General features: G+C 41.1%; 1 protein-coding gene across 5 annotated transcripts in view; it reads left to right on the forward strand.

The window, feature by feature from the left end:
* Positions 1 to 23,445, forward strand: part of scaper (S-phase cyclin A-associated protein in the ER) — a 129,269-nt gene that overhangs the window by 75,809 nt on the left and 30,015 nt on the right. For all 5 annotated transcript variants that reach the window (XM_015343606.2, XM_015343608.2, XM_015343609.2 and 2 more), the window contains 2 exons: positions 9,106 to 9,221; positions 20,780 to 20,903. In XM_015343606.2, the coding sequence (XP_015199092.2) occupies positions 9,106 to 9,221; positions 20,780 to 20,903 (240 nt within the window). The remainder of the gene's footprint in view (positions 1 to 9,105; positions 9,222 to 20,779; positions 20,904 to 23,445) is intronic.

Here is a 23,445-nt window from a genome sequence, read left to right on the forward strand (position 1 = left end):
TGTCATCGCCAGAGATCAGCAGCTGTTTGCCCTTTTGATTAGCTTGTGTAATGACAGTTACTCCAGATAATAATTGGATAAGATTCCTAGGCCATGTAATTCAGGTTGGGGCTGTCTTGTTTTTCCCCCTCCCTCTAGCCTTTAGTCGAACGACATTCCCGAAAAGGAGCCTCTAATCCTATTATTGAGTCAGTCATTCGGGGATGGCCTGAAGATTAAAGCAACTCTGCTTAACTCCCTGAACGGGGCAGTAAATGGGAGCTTTTTTTAACAAGGCCACACTTTTTCTCCTGTAGGCTTGGCCTCGTGCCATTCTTAATTCTTAACCCAGCCTTTTTTTGGATTGTGGTCCGGTGTTACAGCCAGACAAACTTCAGAATTGAAGTTCCTCAGTTTCAGCTTTGCTTCTGATATGGGTTTTTTTTTTTGCATGACTCTTGGCTTGGTCAGACTAGAGTAAATTACTACAAATACAATGTAGCAATTCAGTGTTTAGATGGCAGAGAATGTTTGTTGTAACAATAATTTCTTTTTCTGTGGCTTGAGTGTTTCGTGATGAAGTCATTCCAAATCAGGAAATGCTCAGATACCACAAAGACGTATGGAGTGAAGTTTTACATCTCTGTCCCTAATCTGTTTATTTGAACATTCTTTACTTTGGCCACTGGTTATCGGAGCAAGTGGTGTGATTGCTCAAAAGCTGCAGATGATTGCTTTCATTAAAAAAGTTTGGTTTAAATCTTGTATGTTAACACTTCTTTCATTATATAAGGTCCCAGTCACTTCTGTAACAAACAGTTTACCCTTTTCTGTAGTTCTTTTTATTATGAAATGCAGATGTTTTGGCCATAAGTCTTCTTCAATATCTACATAAACAGTTCAAGTATCAATGAAGGAGAAAGTTATGTGGCTATAGTTATCTTTCACTTTAATACTTTTGCACTATACTATCTAGTGGACAGCATAATGAATGATACAGTAGATCTATTTCCTTTCCATCATTTGGGAGAAAATTAATTGCACTCAATCCTTTTCTTATTTACCTTTCCTCCCTCTGTTCTGGTCCAAACTAACATAAAAAGTACATGATGGGGGATGGAGAATAAATCATTATTTTGTGACTATCTGGGTGGGGTTTTCCACCCTGTTTTTAATGTAAATTCCACTGTGAATAAAGCTCCCCCTTAATTGAGCTGGTGCAGCAGTTTCTCGCTGGGGCTGCTGGTGCAGAATGGCTGTCGGGCGACTCCCAGGTGCGGCTGCGCTTCAGTGAGGGAAGTACTGTAGGTGGTGAAAAGTGTGAAGCACTTCGGGACCACTTGGATAAAAAGTGCTGTATAAATGCAAACATATTTTTATATGACTAATTAAACTTTCCCCTGCAGTGTTGTTACAAGCGGACTTTTAGTGGATGAACGTCTTCACGTGGCTCTCTGTGTTAAGACAGCTACATCACATCATGGGGATGTCGGCAACCTCCCAACATATCCATGATGCAGAGAAGGCAGTAGGAAATGCTGCCTGAACAGCCAGTATTTCCTGAGTACATTTAAAAGCCAGCTGGGGCTTTTGCATGAACACCAATGGCCTTTTTTTGCCATGTTATCATTGTCTAAAGGGTTTAAATTGTTGTATAGAGGCACGAGCCCTGGGGGTTATGTAGATGACTAAATTGCGCCATTAGCAGACATTCCCACCCGAGCTGTTTTGTCTGCCTGCAGTGATCCAACATGGATGTCATTCCCAGGCTGCCCTGTGACAGGAACCCTTAAGACAGACATTGCAGTGAGGGTGGGCATTCCCCAGCCCCTTAGGTCACACTCATTAGAAGGCAATGGTTGTTGTAAAGATCTTCATAAACCACCTTATTCTTTCCAAAGGTCCATTTAACAAGCCGCCATAAAGCCATTTCCAGCACACAAAAAGCTTTTAAGAAGGCCTGTTGATGGTTGATGGGTGGGTTTAAGACCACACTAAGCTCCACTCACTTTGGTAGACGTATTGATTGGGTGCCATAAAAAAAGCCTGCGCAGAGCAGCTTGGTGTCCCCTCCTGGCCTCCCCAGACATGCTCCTCCTGTGGGAGAAAGTGTGTGTAATCTGCACACACCCCAGGTAAAACTCAGGGGGAAGGAATAGGAGGCTGTCTGTGTGCATGTTATTGTTTGAAACGTGATCTCTTAACCCCAAGAGGGTTCACAGGTATTTTGGCTACCAGATGATAAAGAATTACACCAGTGGCATTTGTGATTGACAGTAAAAGAGCTTATGTGTAATTTTTCAAAAACGCTTCCTCCGATTCTCCAAAAAATGTGTTCAGGCTTGCTTATCTCCAGAGCAAAACCTCTTGGAGTACTCGGCTTTAAATAGCTGTATTAGGCAGCAAAGACAAAGCTTGTCTTATTTGCTCTTTTCCATTTTCTTTCAGCACCCTGCTGTCTGGATGGATGCGCTCTGGGTTTCAGATATTTAGTTATGGATTGGTAGCAGATGATCTGTGTTGGTTTTTTTCCATGATGTCTGAGTCTTTGCTCTGCTGCCCTCCCTCCTAAAACAAAAGGGAGCTATTTAGAATTGTTGAAGGCCTTTGCCTTTTTTTATAGGACTTCATAAACTGCTGTCAGTTCAGGGTAGGCCTTGATCTTATGTAAACATCACTTTAAACTTACCTGTTTGTAATGGAAGAAGATAGTCCATATAGCAATTAGTTTATTTAGTCCAGCTGTTTATTTTACTAAACATGACAATTTCAAGTGTGTTTTTGCACAATGGGAATGCTTTCTTTTTCTGTTGTTTGCAGGATTAGGTAGCATTGTTCAGTATAGCACATTCTGTGTGTTTTGACTCAAAACAGAGCTGCCTTTTTAACCTGCCGCCTCCTCCAGTACGTTATTTTGGAGTCTACACATCACAGTGTAGCCGCCCTCTTAACAGTCTGCTGTATGTTTATTTTTACCGAAATTGTGTAAAAAAAGATTAACTGATTTTCTGGGATAGGCCAGAATACATTAACTTTGTTGCAGTCTGCATTAATCCAATAGAAAACTTGCTGTCGACTTCGAGTCTGTTTTGCCGACAAATACAAATACTACAGATCGTTTTGGCACATTTCTGCTGTGGATTCTCTGCTATACAATATGTTTGCTCATACACCATAGTACATTAGTCATTGTGGTAACTAGTGAGCAGGAAGGGCCACTTCAGGTCACATTTCTCATGAGCTGTCCAAAACATGGCAACTACAAGGTACTTTTGCAAGGTTCACGATTTTGTGTTTACTCCAGAATTTGTAAAATTTTGCGATACCGTCAATTTATGATGTTACTGAGATTCAATAATCTGTCTGAGAAATTGAAATTGCAGTTTCTCTTTAATATATGAAGCTCAGACCTCTGGTAGTTTAATGTTGATGTCGTAAACATCTTATTATACGTTTTGTGACACATGATCATTTTTTTTTCTGCAAAGCATGATGTTCTGTCAGTTTTAATTTAAAAGACAACTTAGGCTCCCAAATGGGGCAGCTTGGAGCCCAACTTGAGCTCAACGAACTAGATATCTAGAGTCAGAGTCCGAACCAGGTTTTGTCATGGGCCGAATGTGACGGGGGCTCTCCAGACACAATCTGAACACAGCTGGCTCATGGCAGGGTTAGGTTTTAGTCACCCTGGGCGTTCCTGGCGTCTGCAGGCTTGAGGTGGTGCCGTGAGGGACGTGCCTCTCCTCTGATCGGCGCTGAACCTGCGGTCTGTCGCCGTGGAGCCTGTGACGTGTCAAGAAGGTGAAGGGCTCGAAGGATGGGTGTGTCAGAGAAACCTGTCTGCTCTTCCTCCTCGTGGGGTTACAGAGGTCATCACAGTGAGCTGAGACATAAAGCCCCAGTTGGCAACATACCAGACGGATACTTACTTTTATCGTCCCAAATGGGAAATTTGCTTTCCAGACAGGTAAAAGACACAAAACAATACACAATACATTTAACACAACATGAACCTGTTGAAGAAAGAAAAGATAAGAGAGACGCCCGGGACGTGAGATAATAATATCATTTTCTTCTTTTTGTAGTTTTTTTGCAAACTATGCAGTCTAGTGGCTTAACGTAGGCTTTGTGCTCAAATATACATAAAGATGCTGCCTGTCCTTGGTCAGTAAGATAAGGGGCATGTATTTGGTAAGCTGGCTATACGCCCAGAATATGAAAAGAACTAACTGTTGTCTAGTCTGCAACTTGGATATAATTAATTGACATGCGTTGCTGTCTTATCATTTGTTTAGAATGTGTCATAGTAAGTCTTTTTGTTTTAAGGTGTAAAGGACCATCTTCAGCTACTTATTTTTTAAGTCTGGTGGTTGCAAGCCGGACTTCCATCTGCATATGAATAAAGGGACTTCTGCTTCACAGACACCTGAACTTTGTCATTTGTTTGACACTACAATTTGGCGCTGCGGAGCAGGGTACTCCCAGCTGAGGGGACTCTGACAGAGAGGTGGAGAGGAAAAGCTAGGCGGCCGCTTCTAAAGAGAGGTAAGGACTCCTCTTTTCTAAAAAGTCCCTTATCCTCTCCATGTTGCTGTCGAGGGTTTTTCTGAAGCTGAAGCGAGTACAAAATAATGAGTTCATGGTGTATGTGTTTGTAGACACCTGTTTTGTGAAGGTGGGGTAGAAAAAGAGGGATTGCTGAAGGAATAGTGTCTCGCCCTGCCCGTGCGGTAAAACCGGGTGTTGTATCCTGGTCGGGTGTTGTATCCTGATACGCGGAAAAACCCAGGTGTTGTATCCTGGTACACGACTGCAGTACGGCTGAGGGTAGTACCTCGAACTGTACTCGCAGAAGAGCCGAGGGTGGTAACTGGATTCAAGTGCGTTATTAAAGCCAGGATTTGGAACCTGGTCTGTGTTCCCGAATTGCGATAGTTTGTCAGTTTGTCTTCACTGGGGAATTTCGCGGGGCGCGTGGGAGATGAGTACATGGTTTGGTGTGAGGGAAAAAAAAATTAGTGGAGGTGTCCAACTGGGTGTCAGAAAAAAAAGAAATTAGATTAATGCATAGTGAAACTTAAAAAGAAATATGGACTGTCAGACGGAATTTAGTCTGAACAGGAATGTAGAAAAGTGTATGAACATTGGGATAAAAATAAACAGAGAAGGGTTTTATTTTAGAGGAATATTTGAGAATTCAACAGAATATCATAGAGAAACGGAAAGGGATGAGACGCAAAGATCCCTGACGGAAAAGCTAAAAGCGATGGCTGAACGAAACAAAGTTATATCTGCAGAAAAAGAAAGGCAAAAGGAGAAATAGAACGCCTTAAGAGGGAATCTGGGAGAAGCGTGGGAATTAGTGTGGAGATTCTTGAAAGAGCGTTACCCACCGAAAACTGATTGGAAAAGTAACAGCATGTCAGCAGAAGGAAGTGAGGATGTTTCAGATTTTACAGAAAGGTTTATAGCTTTATGGATAGTATACTCGGGGTTAGCCGATGAAAAGGAAGTGAATGAAGATACTTCCACAGTAATAAAACAAATTTACTTGAGTGGGTTAAAACCTGATGTTGCCAAGAATGTACAACTATGCTTTCCTGATATTACGGAGAGCGGAGACAGGTTTGATTTAATAACTCGCGAAGCATGTACGCAGAGGTGCGAGTGCTGCAAATGGGAGGTGAAGAGACTCCCAAGGAGGAGAAAAAGGAGCCGCCAGTTTGTTGCACCAAAGCTGGTGTGCAGTTACTAAAAAAAAAACAGCGTTTTTTGGAGAAATTGTAAGAAAGAGGCTTGATTTCACATTTAAAGAACATGTCAGAAGCTGAAACGTGAAATAATAGATTTAATCTAGTAAGGCCCTTTGTAGCCTTCCTAAATTTATCTCAGGATTTAAATAAAAGTGAAATAATCTTAGTGTGCAGTAACTGGGGGACACAGGAGCACAGCTGTCCTGTTTTTAGAATAAAACAGCATAAAGATGTGATATAAAGTTTTCTAACAAACAACAGGAGGCTACAGGAGAAGGGGGGCAAGGGTTGTGTTTAAAGCAGATACAAGCTGTCACAGTGTGCTTGGGAAAAGATGTACAGTTTCAACTACTGATGTGGGTGGGGGACACCCCAGACCTATTGGGCTGGGATGCCCTGCAGCATTTATAAGGAATTTCTGTATGAAATAGCATTTATGTGATAGATAGATAATGGTGTGCTGGTCACCCAAAACTGGGTAGAGACCTGGTTTGAAGCGGTAGCCACTTATGTTGTATCTCGATGTGATGCCTATCAAAGGAACTCAGCTACAGTTCAGGTGTGGGTGCAACAGCTCAAAAGGCCTGGTCCTGAGGAACCTTTCATGCACTGGCAAATTGACAATTGTAGAAGGAAACCTTGGCTCTTATAATCTGTTTTCTCGGTGGGCACTGCCCTGCCGCTTGTATTATAAGGGCGATGCACTTCACAGGGAAAGTGTGTCAGGCTGTGGCTGCCTTGTTCGGGGTGAGATGGACTGAGATCACCCTCAGTCTGCTGGAACAGTGGAACAAAGGAACAGAACTCTGAAAGATCGCCGAAACATCAGACTGAAGGAACACCATGGGTAGATGTTCTGCCTGCTGTCCTGTGTAGCCTGCGGGCTGGATCAAACAGAACTGTGTAACAGAGCCTGTTTGATATCATCACGGGCCAACCAACAAACTTCCTGGAGGGCCAAATCTGGCTAATGGATCATTGAATTTGTTAATTCTCTATTGTAGTATTGTCTATTGTTCATTGAAGCAGTGCATGGGGCTGGTGAACAGGTGCTGGACGCCTGGAGACCTCCAGTAGAGGGAAGGCACGACCTGATACCTGGCGAGTGGGTGTGGGTGAGGAAGATATACCCTGCCAGATGTTGCAACCCTGCTGGGGAGGGATCATATCAAGTGCCACTGACTACTAACTCTGCCATCTGAGTGCCATCAGGATAAGATCGCTGGATCTACGCGTCACACTGCCACTGAGCCACTGCACCAGAGACTGAGTGAACATTAATTATGTTGTTACTGTTTTTGTGTTAGTTGAGCTTCCTGAGGGGGGCCGACAGTGTGCCTGTTAAGTGTAAGGAGTTTTACTTTGATAAATGGGGATATGGAATCAATACTTTATCAATCAGCCACAAATAATCAGAACTCATGTTGGGTTTGTATTGCTATAAAAGATGCTCATGGGAGTAATCCCCTTTGATAGAGGTGATTATTGAGGGTTATTGGCATGGGTAAATAGTTCTGCTTTTAGTGTAACTTAAATGTATTAGAATGGAACGAACCGTATGCTCCCTGCTATAAACACAGTTCTAGGCCATCCTCTATTAGGGTGATAGACAGCTGTTTAGGTGAGTGAAGACTAAGCAGTACTTGTATTCCACACAATTCTGGGCACATAAACTACTTAGCACAGCACAGCTATGATGAAGGACAAAAATATCATAATTATAATCCAGATGATTGGGGCATTGGTGCATGGCTACAGTCTGTGCTGGGAACATGGGGGGGTCTCTGGTTCAATACATATTTGTGGGTCTGGTATTATTCGTTATGATCATATTGTTAATATCCTGCTTGAAAAACATGTGGTCTAAAGCTGCTGCTTCTGTGCTAGTTGTATGCTCTGAAGGGATCATGGAGGTCAAAAATGATTTAATGGGAAAGGTTTCTACATCTCTTATCTAGAGGCAGAACATAATTGGTAGAACAGTAAGGAAGAATGAAGAAGATAAAAGAGCCGCCCAGGAAGTGAGATAATATCATTTTCTTGTCTTTGTAGTTTTTTGCAAACTATGCAGTCTAGTGGCTTAACGTAGGCTTTGTGCTCAAATATACATAAAGATGCTGCCTGTCCTTGGTCAGTAAGATAAGGGGCATGTATTTGGTAAGCTGGCTGTACGCCCATAATATGAAACGAACTAACTGTTGTCTAGTCTGCAGCTTGGATATAATTAATTGGCAGGTGTTGCCGTTTTATCATTTGTTTAGAATGTGTCATAGTAAGTCTTTTTGTTTTAAGGTGTAAAGGACCATCTTCAGCTACTTATTTTTTAAGTGTGGTGGTTGCAAGCCAGACTTCCATATGAATATGAATAAAGAGACTTCTGCTTCACAGACACCTGAACTTTGTCATTTGTTTGACACAACACCATTAACAAATAAGAAACGTACATGATGAGAAAGACAGAAATGTGTAAATAAAGTAACATAGTAAATTCTACACAAAAGTTGTCCATATTAAGCAGGTTAATAGCCGTGGGAATAAAGGATAATTTAGTTCTATTGCACTTCATTCCAGGTAGTCTTAACTGGTGCCCAGATGAAAGGGCCTAAGATTTGCTGTCCAAGGGGTGGTCATGACAGTCAGTGATTGTATTAGCCTTCTTCACTACTTAATTGGTCTAGATGTCTGATAGCTGTAGCTGTGTTCCACCAATAATTTTGCTGGGTATACTGCATAATGAAAAAATACTTGCCTTTCCAATATTTGGAAATATAAAACAAATATTATATAAAAAATATTTTTTTTAAATAGAAAACTAATGAGCTGAAAATAAATTAAATGGAGCACCTTCAGTGTGTGCCTGTACTTGTGTTCTGATATTCTGCTCCATTACTCTATGATGGAAGTCTCATTTCTTTGACTTTATACATCCTCTCTAGCAATGCAGTTTTCTCTCCTGTGCTATAGTTGACATGTTCAAAACTTCCGGAATTCTTTTAAACGTGCTCTTTAAAACATACCCAAATGCTCACTCTGGCTGAATTTTTTGTATTTACTGTTTCCATTAAAAATAAATATTAAAATACTTAAATTTGGCAGTGTTATATTTTTGTCCGCAGATCTGGCTAACAATTCCGATTCTGAATATATGTAGTTACAATATGTAGATATTTTGTCGTATTGCTTTCAGATTGTTAGTTGGGAGGGGGGATTTTGAGGTTTAACAGGAATTCTTGGGGGGGTTACTTTGCTTCAGGTTTCACTTCAGCTCCCCTTTTGGAAGGGAGAAAAAAGAAATTATTTCTTCTGTGAAAATAATTTGATACTCTGGCCCAGCTTGCTGTTCCTGACTGTGTTTCTTGTTCTTTGCTTGCAGAACAATGCAGATCAAGTAGCATTTCAGGTCGGAGGAGGACTCTCGGCCCTGGAACAGATTCTGCAGGTAGTCACGGCAGCCTCTTCCCTGACTGCAGTCCCTCGCATTCCTCTGAAGTAAGTACTGCCAGTTTGGCTCACTGGGCCTGAGCTCGAATAAAGCCAGCATTCTTTACACACAAACAGCACGTCAGCTACAGTAAACTGATTTCTTTTTCTTTCCTGCTTTCGCTCTGTGGCTTCTGGAACATGAAAAAGGAGATTAAAAAAGCGAATGGAGAGGAGGAAGGAGAGAAGGGCATGTGGCCCATCTATTCCATTTGGTATTGAAACATCTCTTAGGGCTCATGGAATGCTTTCCATCCAGACACTTGCAGATGTATCGGACTTTGGTTTTTAAAAATCGAATTACAGACTTATATAAACTTATGTACAGTATATTATGTTGCTCTGTTATATTCAGGTATGCATATATATATATAACAGATATATTCTGTTATATTCAAGTAATATTAGCAGCATAGTTCTAGTTATCCTTCAACCTGATGTTGTGGTTTATTGTATTTGTATAGCTAATAAAAAGAAGAACACTACACGATTGTAAGACAATAAATGCACTCTTGCATAAATACAGAAAACTCCGTGCCTAGCTTGGAGCAATACATATTTTATCTCCAAAATATTCTAGTATGTAGTAGTAATATAATATGAGATTATAGTAAGATATCCATTCATTGAGCTCTTTCGTTTTACTATCTGATATAAAGTGGTATTTGCCTGATCTTCCAAAAAATAAATAACATCAAATTATTACCGTGTACAACTGAGTGAAATGTCAGTGCTGCGGTCTCCATATTTGGACTATTTTTAGAGCAGTTGTTTGGTTTCCTTCGGTGTTCAGTCCATCAAAGGGAGCATCTTGTTGTGTTGTCACAGAAACGTTTTAAAGAAATGTGTCAATGTTTTATGAATCACTGCCTCTTGCTTTTTAACATGTCTGTTAATTGAGAGGTAAGTGATTCTGAGAAGCCAGGTTCCTCGACAGGAAGCAGGCACTAATGGAATCTGGCCATTCAATTCACTCATTAGCATTTGCTTCTATTTTTCCCTCTGTTAATGTCAAAATAGGCCCTACTTTCTTATTGCTTTGAGTTTTATTGCATTTTTTTTTTACCATGAGTCTCGCAGAATGAAGAAAGCTATTGTATTATAATGAACGTGAAAACTTCTGCGTCCAGGGTGGGGCTGCTTCACAGACAATTGCACTGTTCCTGCAAGCTGGGACTAGTTGTGTTAATTGGGAACCTTTTTTCTGTATTGAGAGATCCTCTTGACATTTTCGGGGGGGGGCTGTCTTCTTAAGAGGCATTTCTTTCATTTTACCCTTAGTTTTCAGTCAAAACTTGGATTGGCCCTTCGTAATGATAAAGGAATGGCCTCGGAGTTACCTTCTTTCATTACAGCGTGATTACCCTGCCTTAACTTGTTGGAAAAACAGAGTGTGCGCCGGCTGGGATTACTACAAGTGTCCTCTTAAGAATTATAATAAACACACATAAAGATTGACAGGACTAAATGCAAACATTAAATAAAGAAGAAGAGAATTGGGTCACTTGAATATAAGCACAGTAAGCAATTTGTGCATATGTATATATTATTATATACATTGTTACATAGTACACAGTTTTGGATCATCAGTTTTTCAACAGCTTTCGTGTTCTGACCCTCTCACTAGTGTAGAATGCACACATTTTTTTCAGAGCCGTGTCCCACGTTTGCTACTCATTCCAAGCTGCATACTTTCATATGGAGAGGTGCAGCTCCCGAGGGCAGTGTGGCAAGATCACAGCCACCGAGCGCCATCCCAGTGGCTGCTCCTGTGTGGCAGCCCAGGGCTCCGCTAAACGCAGTGAACCCCAGTCAGGTATGCCACCTGGGAGGTTGTGGCGACAGCTGGCTAATTTGACAGCTCGGACTGAAAAGTGGCCAAGAAAATGAACAGGGAGTCACGATCCGTGGTGTTTGTAAGGGGGCCAGCTTCTCGGAGCTATTCTTATCAGGTGGCTTGGAGGATCCTAAGCTGCTAGGGTAGACTTAAAGTTGCACACATTCAGGTTTTTTTAGAACTGTCCTAAACTCAGGCAAATCTCACAGCAGGACTCAGAGCTGTAACCTCCTGAAAGGGTCTGTGCCTTGTGCTGGTCCTGTGATAACCTTGTCAGGGTGCATCAATCCAAGACCGGGGAGATGCACACTTAGGCCAAATGACTGTGCTTTAAACACAACGAAACAACCAAACAGAACATCTTGGGTGGCAACTCAATTTGGTGTTTCTTTAAGGAAATGTCATGAGACGCCAGTCATCACTTTACCACCATCAGCGCAGATTTTTAAGCTTTCTGTCATTTGTTCACTTAGCAAAAACAAATTTACCAGTTTTCTTTTAAATCATGTTAGTATTTTGTAGGGAAAAGACATTAAAAAAAGCTTCTGCTTGTTTCACTATTAGGAAATGTCTAAAGTTTCATGATGCATTCCTGTTGTATCATTCTTACAGAAAAAAACAAGTCTTCTTTTATTTTATTTAGCACTTGAGTTTCCTGAATAAAAAAGTGTGATTCGAGGTTTTGAACAATAACATAGACAGGTTGCACTGCAGAATAAATTGTGCTGCCCCTGCTGTTGAAAAGAGTGTTACAGAAACTGTCGAAGGATTCTCCGGAGTTGCAGGAAGCCAGCCAGGTTCGTCCCCATGTGCAATATAGACAAGGACATCATATTGTTACACGGTAATCATTATTTTTCATCTAGATGGCTTTGGAGCTTAATGGGCTTTGAGACGGTAACCTCGGCGTGCACAAGTTTATCTGTGTACTCTGATGCTGCGATATTGATTGTCTCATTTTAAATAAGTTGAGTGATTTACCATAAAGACAACTGCTGAGTTGCTCTGGAATATTTCCCTCCTGAGAGTTGATTTCCATCTTGTTACCATTACATTAATGAGCTAATTATACTGCGAAACAATGTTAATATCTTGCTGTGGCGCTGTGGCGTTCCCCCTCGAGAGCTGGGAGGCACAAGGTTGGAGGAAATGAAGGTCAGATGTGGCCAGTAAGAAGGAACAGCTCTCGGCTACATAAATAACTGTCTTAGGAATGCCCTGGAATAGGCATGAACAGCCGTGTCTTCCCAAGACTGACCTGAACAGTCCCCAATAAATAAAAAATGGACTGGGAACATCCTGCAATTAAGTACTTTTATCAGAGACCGTTATGTCTCCTTTTTGTGTCCTTCCTCGGGTCCTTCCTTAGAGCTAACCCCATACATGTAAGATACCGATACACCAGCAAGCAAGATTAGCCTAGAGCGAGCAGCCAGCGAAGGTGCGGTACAAATGACAGTTGAGAGCGTCAGACGTGTTTTGTGTAGCTGCGCTGATGCGAGTGTGTGTGGATGCAAAGTGTCGCTGTGCTCGTGTGGCTGCAGTTGTGCTCAAGCCCTGCAGAGTGCTGGGGGGGTAAATCAGCTGTGCTGAAAGACAGTGGTATGACTGTGTTTACTGGGCATAGCTTTCAAATACCAATTACTGCAGAATGTAGAAATTACATCAAACCAGAGTATTTTCCACAAGCTCTAGAAGCTGATATCCCTTCTTGAAACTCAGATGTTACTAATTGCATTGTTTTCAAGGGGTCTTCCAGGTCAGTCACAAAGGACAATTGGTGGTTGTTGCTTTTTTTTTTTCTTTTGATTGCAGCGTGCCCACAGCCGTTAACACTGCTTGGTCAATGCAGTCAATATAACCGATGCGTGCCTGCAAGTAGAGTACACTGTGTTGTGAACAAAAATGGGTGGAAGACAGTCAGGACTGTTGCATTTAACATAAAGCCTCTCTCTAATCATGAAGTTCCCAGTTCAAGCCATGACTCTGCCATGCGTTCTCAGATACTTTAGTCCAAAACTATACATCCTGACATTTTACTGAAGCAAGTCTGAGTGAATTGCCTGGGGGAAGACTCCAGGAGCAGGGCACCATCCAGGAATTGAACCCACAACTTTCCAGGCACAAGTCCAGAGCACTAACCTTTCCTTCTCTTCGTGCCCTGTCCTTGATGAGATGTGCTCTTGGCTCTCCTGAAGCATAGGTTTCCGCACAATGAATTGTCTTGTCCCTGCAGGTTGCTTAGAGTAAAGGTTTAATAACAGATTATCATTCTTAAAATCATGAAAAGAATTTTTGATACCTGTGAAAGAAGTAGGATTAGCGTTTGCCCAATTTGGTTAATGAAGGCATATTTTTTGAAGCAGGTCCATTATTCTTCTGTCGACATACATTTACCGCAAATGCAGCACTTCAGAAGAGAGATTTACCCTGGATCGGTCCTATGTGCTGTGTGCCTTAACGATAGAAAATGCATCAGAAATCCTTGAGTCAGAGCTACTGAAAAGAGGAAAAATAATTCCTACGAGCCAGAGAAATAAGGTTGGTAGAACTACTCGGGAACCTTTAGCCACAGGTTGTAGTGTCTCCTGTGCGGTTTGTTTTCATCATTTTTCACTAACTGGGCTGGTGAGCTGGTCCCGTGAGGGAAGCTGCCTTTGTCAAGAACAGTGCTTCCTCAGACTCCCAGCAGGTGCTGCTGAAGAGGAGACTGCAGTCTTTTCCCAGTCAACCGCACCTGAAACCACAGGGTCCTGTCAGCAAAGCAGCCGAGAGAAAAATATATAACGATAAATATGAACAAATGTAAACATGCTTCGTTAGAGCTTCTTGTCAAAGTATATACCCTTTTATCATGATTTGATGACAAAATACTTCACAAGTGACCAGTATTTTGCTGTGGTCTTGACTGTTATCCCAGTGAAATTCTTCAGAATTAAAACTGAGAACAGGAGGCACTTCTTTACCAGAAGAGTTGTGGGTGTATGGAACAAGCTTTTCAGTCATGTTCTTGAAGCCAGTGCCATGGTCTTTTGCGAGAAACAGCTGTACAAGATCCGTAGATCAATTAACTGCTACTTACCAAACAAGCTTGATGACCTCCTCTTACTTGTAATCTTCCTTATGTTCTAAAGACATATTACGTGAAACCAAATTGGGTCTAATAGCTTTAATTTCAAGATGCAATTACATTTACAGGCTCGTAACTTCTCTGTAAACCCCTCCCACCACAGGCCTGCCGCTGAAGTACAACTATTGTGTGGATTTCTTAGAAGGATTAAGGATGTCTCAGTCACTGAGGGCAGAATCAAACGAAAGAACTTTGGAATCATACTGAAAGACAGGGATTGTCTGAAAATACAGGAGAAGGGCTTCTCTGAGACTGGCTCACACTCTGACTGGTGCCTTTTTTTCTTGACAAAAATGTTTTATCCTGTTCAAAAAATGGATTTATCCCTTTCTGGAATTTGTCCAAAAGTCCCCATGGTGTATACGGAGCCCCTGGGCTGGCTGGACACAAGGGAGTGGGGAAAAAGTATGCAAAGACAAGTGCGAGCCATAAGACCCTGAAGCCTCAGGCAGACATTTTTTCTAACACTCCCTTTCTCAGGTGAAGTATCTAACCAGCTTAGAGGAGGGCAACGTTTAATGGCAAGATTCATCAAAATGTCATGAAGGATAAAACAAACCACCGTTATAAATTATCTGTCAGGTTTGGCAAAAACACAACCTAGAGTCACTCATTTCAGTGGTTCAGACAAAAAAGGAGAAAAAACAGTCATTTCCAGTAGTATACCATAACCTCTTATTCTAGCCCTGATTTTAGCAAAATAGATATGATAAAATATGTCCTATTCTGAAAGTTTTTTTTTGTTGGCATCTTGACATGGTGAAGATGATGGCGCTCTTTGCTCGTCTGCTGCGTGCTGTGTGTGACCCCTCTTCTGCCATCGTGAAGCATTTTGAGAACATCGTGCTTTGCATTCATTCACCAAATCAGATTTGGGAAACATTCTTCTCAAGTCCTTTGAAGAGGGCCTGTAAGCAGTTTATGGCTCAGTATCCTGGAAAGCACAGCCCTTATCTCAGTTTTCAGATTGCCGTTTCGATTTTTTTCCCCCAAACCATCTGCTCACTTCTATCTGGGCTGTGGAGTGATCCAGGGGCCAGTCATAGGATGACCATCATCCCAGGGTCAAGACAGTGGCCTCCCAGTTCACCTCCGCTTAGGAGGCCCAGCATGGAGCCATGTGGAGCTGGGCAGCTCTTCTGGCAGACCAGTGCTTCTGTGCTTTGCGAACATGTTTCACCTACAACAAAATCTGCATGTTTTAACCATTTGTGTCCCCTTCCAAGGAAAGAGTCAGTCTGCTGCCGGTGACGAGGTTAAGCTGTTTCGAGTAGGTGAGGAGATTACACAGCTTATTATCCACATCTCTCTTTCCTCCAGGCCTGGCAGCGTGGTGCAGCTCGGAAATTTAATCCCATGTCTACAAGATAAGGCTTTATTATAAAAAGATTAACAATATGCCCGTTGTTTTGCTCTGCGCAGTCTGGCAGCTGCTGGAAGTAGGGGTACTAAACGCTGGAGTCGAGTTCGGGGAACGGACTGGCGTCGGATGTGAATTTGGAAAAGTCTGGAGAGGGAGACATTGGTTAGAAGGGTACTCGGAACTTTCTTGTCTGAGGAAGAGGAATGTGGTTCGTTCAGATAGACTGGCACACATTGGTCAAATGTGCATATTTTCCATGTAACATGAGAACTAAAAGCATGTCACTTCAACCAAATTGCTTCTCAAAAGTCTCTGACATTGGCTGTCAGCGATGAAGGCAAGGCTGTGATTTTTTTTTCCCAAATCAGATTGAAGAGTATAATGTTTCACATTAATAAGGTGCAGTGATTAGCGCAGTTAGAAGAAGGGAGATGTATTTATAGCTCTGTATCTCTCCTTTTCTGAAGATGCATTAAAATATAACAAGGGGACAGCCAACTAGGAAAAGGGAGAAAGTGCTGTATATTATTTTGGCGGGCCAAGTATTTTTTTTTTTCTAAATAGCTCCCGTATAAATCTTCTGGAATCTCCTGTGTTCCGTTTTATGAATATAACCTTAAAAGGTGATCTACCCTTTCCAGTAAATAAGGATATATAGTTTTAGTGTTTGATAATGATTCCACAAATGCGTGTTGAGTGTTTAAGTCGCTCTCACAAACTCTTTTCCGGGAAAAGAGGTTTGAGATTTTGAGGATCTCAAAAGTGGAGATTTGGAGGGTGCCAACTTGTCTATCGCTCCACTGGCCAGGGCAGGATTCTGCAGCCTTTTACAAAGAGATTCCACAGTTGAAGTGTAGATGGGGAAAGGCTGTCATACAAGCAAAAGGAACGAAAGGTGCTTATTTCAAACAGAGAAGTGTAGTCTCTACTTCTCTGTGTGGGACAAATGGCAGCTGCACCTTGTGCTGTGCTTGTCTGTGGCGCTGCAAGCCGCAAAGCCAAGGTATCTTGATCACCTGTGTCATTTGGTCAGTTTCCAGATTTTGCATTTCAATGGTCCAAAGATTTTTTGTTGTGGGTATGGTAGAGTTCAGCCTTGAAAGTGATCTGGTTCTGAATGGCCGAAAGGATTGTGGTAAACTGTAGAAGGGGCATTTTACATAAAGATTCACTTTTGTGTACTATATTCTGGGTGGGAATCACCCAATTGTAGACTTAAAGAGTGATTTTAAAATGTCTAAGAAGCATATTGGTTAAAAAATACCACACAGACAGTGCAGGAAAGATTCTTTTCCTGATTTGACACATGCACATCTTTCTTTTGACCTGTAAAGCAGATAGGTGAATTATTGCAGTAGGGAAAAGATGACTAAAACAAAGTAAAAGATGAAAATTGGCATAGAGTGACAAGTGTGAGAAGTGGTAACTTGTATCTTACACAATAATATGTAGAGCCTTTTGTGTTCTTGTCACAGAAGGTTTGTATTCAAATGGTGACAGTTGACAGCTGTTTTTCCCTTAATAAGATTAGGGTAAAGAAATTAGTTGTACGCTCTTTAATCTGCCATTTAACAGTGCAAGCCACCTGGGGCCTGCCTTATCCTGTATGCTCTGAATTTCTAATGAGGTCTTGTAGAACTCAGCCCTAGAGAACGACTAGCACACTCCTCAACACAAACCACAAAGGCCTTTTTTTTCCTGGGTTCCAACACCCGATTTAAGGTTCCGAAAAGGAAAAATAATCTTTTTAATTTTCCTTCGTGTGAACTCCCCAAGTCACGTGCAGGAATTTTTTTGTATCACGGAACAATTTTGTGACAGTTCTGTTTATTTTGTTTCATACGTGACATGTCTGCTTGGGCAGCAGTCTCTCACTAACACCTGCGTCATACTGTCTGTATCGCCCACTTTTTTCTCATGATCCCACCTTCACTTCTCCCTGTCAGAAGAAAGCTGTGCTGCTTCTTTCTGAAGCTACTCACTCTGGTTAAATACGCCTTAGTGCTGTTGGGTCTTTGCCACTTATACAGTCAGCTTGTAAAATGTCCTTGCCATACGCTGACAGTACACATACAGTAGGGATCTGCTTCCAACAGGGACAGACAACTAAGGACCCCAGGAGCTGAACCTTCGATTTTCAATTATTAAGAATAATTAAGACATTCAATACAAGGTGATTTGTCTTTTATCTAAAAATTAGTTCAATTAAGTAATTAAGATCAGGTTTCTGTGGCCTTCGAGGACTGAAGTGGTCCGGCAAAAGTGTTTCTGTATGTTATCTTTCGCACAACATGGAGTGAATGGCCTTTTTTGGTTTTGCTAATTTTATTTCTTAACATACTGCTAGCACATTGTCTGCTGGCCACTGGCTATCTGCAAGATATAAAATCCTCTGGTTTTGTTACTTTCAGTTTTTCCCAGCAGTTCTTCCACTGTGTTGATCATTTGGTAAACACACAGGTGACTGTTTTTGTTTTCTTAGTGCCTCTCACAGCATTTGGTGAGCTGAGCTGCACATCTGTTACAACCTGCAACTGATAAGACCGATTGCTTTTATAAAGCCCCCTTAGTTCTCCAATGTGGCGTGAAGTGACTGTTTCAATCCAAGCTCACTGTTTACGTGTCAGTTTATGCAGAACAAATTTTGCTAAAAACAGCAATCCTCTTTGATTAAATCCTTACAACACTTGCATTTTAATAGTTGTCATCATATTCTTTTCAGAAACGTAATAATGAAAAAACTTTGATTTGAAAGTAGATTTGAAATAATCATTTCTGCAGCTTTCCATCCTCAATTGGAATGATTCTCTCAAATGTACATACTCCAGGACATTGAAATCATTCCACACCACTTCTCACTGTGCTCCTCAGGAGTGGGGATTTCCTTGTTCTGTAGTGGAGCAAGCGTAAAGCACATGTTCTGTGACAGCTCTCCTGTGATCAGCACACTGTCTCAGTTTTATTGGAGGAGTCTTCCTCTTGTGTTAATTCACTAATCTATCTCCGGTGTTTTTCACTGTTTATTCTTTCAGTTGATAAGCCTTTTTCCCTGTTTTGGATCTGTCCAATGATTCGGAAACTGGATCAACTGCAACCAGTGCATCTGGCTCTGTTTCATTATTAAATGTCACTCTAGAACACTGGAAACTTTAGCACCTTTGACCAGGTACCTGTAAAACAAGTTCGGCAAATTGAAAGCCATTATCAGAACTTCTTGTTTTCGTAGCTTAAGGATAATGAGTTCCAAGCAAAACTGCAACTGCGCTGAAAGCTTACATTTGCACTGCATTTCCTAGGGAAGCTTTCAGACATGCGTGTAATGGGCAAGCCTATTGACTTTGACATCCTCTGCTACAGTGCTGCAGGAGATACAAGAGAACATCAATATGAAAACCAGTCACAATGGAGAGGCCTGGACTAAACTCTTTTAATAGGGTTTTTAAATTTAGCCAGCGAGTCTCAGAATGGGAGCGGATTCTGTTGCTGAGAAGCCGGCTTGGCAAAAGGTATACAAACGTGCCTCTTTTTCCAGGCAAATCAATCACTCGGTCTCACCGCTGGTCTGCTGCCCAGAAAGCACAGTTTGGAAGAGTTCTCACGTTACTTATGTACTCCAGCTGAATGGAGGCAGTATTATCACTCCAGTCAACCATGCCCTTTCCTTTTTGTGCTTTGATATTTTTTAAGAGACAAGCAAAATCGCAATAATTATTTTCTCGTGTTTGTTTGTGGATCCACTGTAACTATAGGTTGTAGTGTAAGCCATTCCTAAAATGAAAATTGAAGGGAACTGGTTTTGAGAGTGAGAGGTAATCCCATTCCTGCACATCGCTTGCCATCAAGCCTCAGGTGACTGCTCAACATGGCCATATTATAGTGTGGTTTTGGAATGAGGAGCACTTTCAGAATTCACTTGCCAAGCATTTTTATGTATGTTCTACTTCTCTGTCGAACCAAGTGTAAAACAAATAACCAGACATTTTTGCAAGTTATTCCCTTTTATTAAAATGATGTAGGGTACATTATATTGTTTGCATTTTACTTAAACTAATGTTCAATTTACAGGATTGGAATTTATGTTTTAGGATGCCATGTTTTCTCAGTTTAGACTTTTATGTCACCTACTGTGATGTAGATGCTTAATGAGCTTTTTGTCTAAGTTCATGTGGCTCCATTAATAGTCCTAATCTCAAATATGTCTCAGTAAATTTGGTATTTTTGTTCTAATTGGCTGCAAATAAATTATTATTATTTATATTATTATTATTGTCCACAGAGGCAGTTGACCTACATCACAGTGTGGATTTTTTTATTGAATACGCCATTGAGGTTTTGCTGAAAATGGGTAGCAGATGTGTTGGTTATGGTAGATATCAAAATGTTTACGGCTTGAAATAAACATGGTCTGCCTTCAAATGGGAAAATCGGATTCCATTCTTAGAAGGAGAAGAAATGACGTGCCATTCTGTTTTTGGTTAAAATATACAGTTGTCAGAAATTATTAGATGATGAAAGTTGTTGGAGGGCAAGTGCGTCAGTCTAGAATTAGTCTTATTATCTCTTACATTAATCTCCTCTGTAGATTGTTTAAAACAGACATAAAAATGATTGAAGCTTGTTCACTGGCTAATTTTTAATGAAAATCTTTCCTCTAAAGCTCTGCAATTATTACATAGAAGGTAAATAAACTGCAGTTAAAGGTTTGTGCTTGCATTATTGAAAGACCTGTGACGCAATAAAACAGTGTGCATTCCTGCACCAAAAACACAAATCTTTTAGTTTTAGTCTGCAGAGGATGAGTTTGATTTTGAGGTACAATGTTGATTTTTAAACATTTTTCAATCTGGCCCTTGTATGTGGAAAGGCCCATATTAAGGCTTTCCTTCATGGTGATTCCACAAGAAGGACTACTCCTCTGCAGCAGAGCACCTGATACCCAGTTCTGTTACTGCTTTCAAGACGTGTCTACCCTTGTGGTTATTTTTGAGACTATTTAATAAACTGTTGTAATATAGAGGTAAAAAAGGAAAACCTGGGATGATAGTGGTTGACAGGACCCCAATTGTATACTCATTCTGTTATGTTCTGATAGGCCATTCCACAGACCCTTAATATCCTCTTGTCAGCCGACTCAAAGGCAAAGTCAAAAGGCACGCCTGGTTCGAGACTGCTGTTGCACTTTGAGGAATTTCCTGACATAACTTTAATTTGTGCATTTTCCGTTCTCTCATCCACAGAACCCTGTGCACAGCCATAAATACCTACTACCTAGCATGCAATACCTGCTACAGCAATTGCTCTTACATCCTGTTTGGTAACAAGATCACCTTCCTAATGGATCTCCTCATACATCAGTTAACGGTACGTACCCGCTGAAAGTCACACAATAAAATTATATTGCAATCTGGGTGGATATGTAAGGATAGGCATAAGAATAGGCACTTGTATTTCCATGAATGGCTGCTATTGTTTGTCTAGCTCACTCTCAGCTGTCACTATGTCTTTTTTTGTTCTTTCTAACTTGCACCGTAGTGCTCGCTGTGGTTTGTCCTAGTTCAGCAAGTCCTTTCATTTCTTTCCATTCTGTGCCGACTTGGTCCTTTCTATTATTTCAAACCACGTCAAGAGAAATTAAATTCTCCACACAGAGAATCCCTTTTAATTTCTGGTGACCTGTCTATCATAAGATATTTAGTCTACAATCCTTTTGCTGAAACTGGGGGGGGGTGTATAATTCCATGAGCCAGGCAATTTGTTAATTGAAAAGTTATGTACGTGCCCTGAATAATTTAAGCAGAGCACCACTGGAATTGGCTAGACATTTTCAGATGCAGATGAGCACTCCGATAAAAGAAAGGTCTACTGTGGTTGTGAGGGAGGAAAGGGGATTTTAAATACACCTTTGTTTTATCATATTTTTACAAAAACTAGGTCAAATATAAGCGATGCAAAAAATCTACTTACCCTCAAAGGAAAAAAAACCTTACTAATGATTTTGTTAGTGTTTTTTTTTTCTGGCAAGTGGAACCTGGGAGATATGGTGCAATTGGCTGTCCTGTGGATATAATCATTATGGACTCGGTTTTAATTAAAGGCAGCGAAAGACGCATAGCACCAGACCTGTTTGGCACCAGATTGCTTTCAGCAGTGGGAAGGAGGCAGAACATAGGCTGTATGGCTAGTTGCACATAAGAGGATATCCTTCATCACTTTTTGCAGGCCATACGCATCAGGACATACCAAATACCAGAGTCTGTCATTGTGGCTTCACATGAATAAACATGCAGACCTGAAACACAGTACGTTCTACCTACCATGATACCTATCCACACAGCCAGCCAGAATGCACAGCCCATTCTTGAAAAAAATCTTTGGTGCATTTTTGTGTTCCTAATCTCAACCTGCACATGAGATTTTTTTTAGGGGGGGCTCCATATACAGGTACTTTCATTTACTGTACCATAGAGAAGACATTGATCTGGTATCTGCTATCAGTTTGAACAAGGCAAGGTCGGCGTTGTTTTTCTTGGGATTCATCTGTGAAGCAAACTCTGAGGATGGCAAGACGAAAAAAACCTTAGCATTTTTACCCCACGGAACGAGAGCAGTAAAGAGGTTTCTGTGTAGCTATGTCCATTAATGATGTTTTCAGAAAGCAAACCTTTCTTTTTTTGCAACAGGCATTTCAAACTCTCTGTAAGTGCATATGCTCGTTATTTTCATGAGTAAATGGTGTATACTGTACATACGAAAAACTATACAATCTTAATATTATCAGTCGTTTTTGGTCTGAAAGCGTGTACGCTGATAAGACTGTCTAAGCCCTGTAGTTGGCGTGCCAACAATTTCCATACCGTACTGGAGGGACAGTTTTTGTTTCTTTCCTGTTTTTTTTTATTAAATCGTTAGTTGTAGTTTGTTCACTGCTGATTTTTGAGATTACTCAGTTGCGAGTTGGAAAGACAGAGGTCAGGTGTGTGACTGCAGGGCTCAGTTCAAGCAGCCTGTGGCGGATACCTCTCTTGAGTGGCGTTGATAGAAACCCTGCTCCCTAAGAGCTCTGTGCATGTCTGTTTGTGTGTGTGGCATGAACTTCTGCCTGCACTCCTGCCCTGTAATTAGATTTGCTGTCAATGCCTCCACATTTGCCAACATATTCTTACTGTATTACTTACTTGTTTATCTTCCTTAAGATTCAGATGGTTAAATGTTTTATTGACCCACTGACTTAAAATGAATCTGGCTTGTTCTCTGCAAGTCAGTAAGTCTTTTTGCTCTGAGAACAGTGAGTTTCAACCATGGGTCCAGGGACTGCTGTAGACTAAACGTGTTTCTAGTCCATCCCTAGAAACAGGCAGCCTTTCTGACTGCATGTATAAGGAATCTGTTGATAAACATTTAACAATTTTAGCTAATTATTGACTGACAAGTTTAAATTAAATGATTTAATTATTTCAATTTGATTTAATAAATATTGGGGCATAGCTGTGAATGATCTCTAATGGTCCTGTATTTTCTACAGGAGTGGTAGGCAGTGTGCTTCTATGTCATAACAGTGTGTCAGGTCTATATGGGTACCAAGGCTGCTCATAATGTGACAGTCAATGGCCGCAGTGCAGTGTGCTCTTATAGTAGCACAGCTGACGTTTCCATCTCCACTGGGCAGTGGAGTGGAGAAGGGCAAGTGTATGCAGGATTGCAATATGACAGTTTCTTACAGTTCATTTACCATATGTCTTTAGAACATGTGTACTGTATGTAGATTTTCGGGTCTCTTTTATGCACCAACACCTGTAGAACTAGGAAGAGCTGTTCAACTGGTCACAAAACAAGTTGATTCAGGTCATTACCTGCCCAGCTGGACTGAAAGCCTTGTAGATACACCAGCCCTCCTGGACCAGGA

The sequence above is a fragment of the Lepisosteus oculatus genome, chromosome 5 (assembly GCF_040954835.1).
Source record: "Lepisosteus oculatus isolate fLepOcu1 chromosome 5, fLepOcu1.hap2, whole genome shotgun sequence".
In the NCBI taxonomy this organism is placed as follows: domain Eukaryota; kingdom Metazoa; phylum Chordata; class Actinopteri; order Semionotiformes; family Lepisosteidae; genus Lepisosteus; species Lepisosteus oculatus.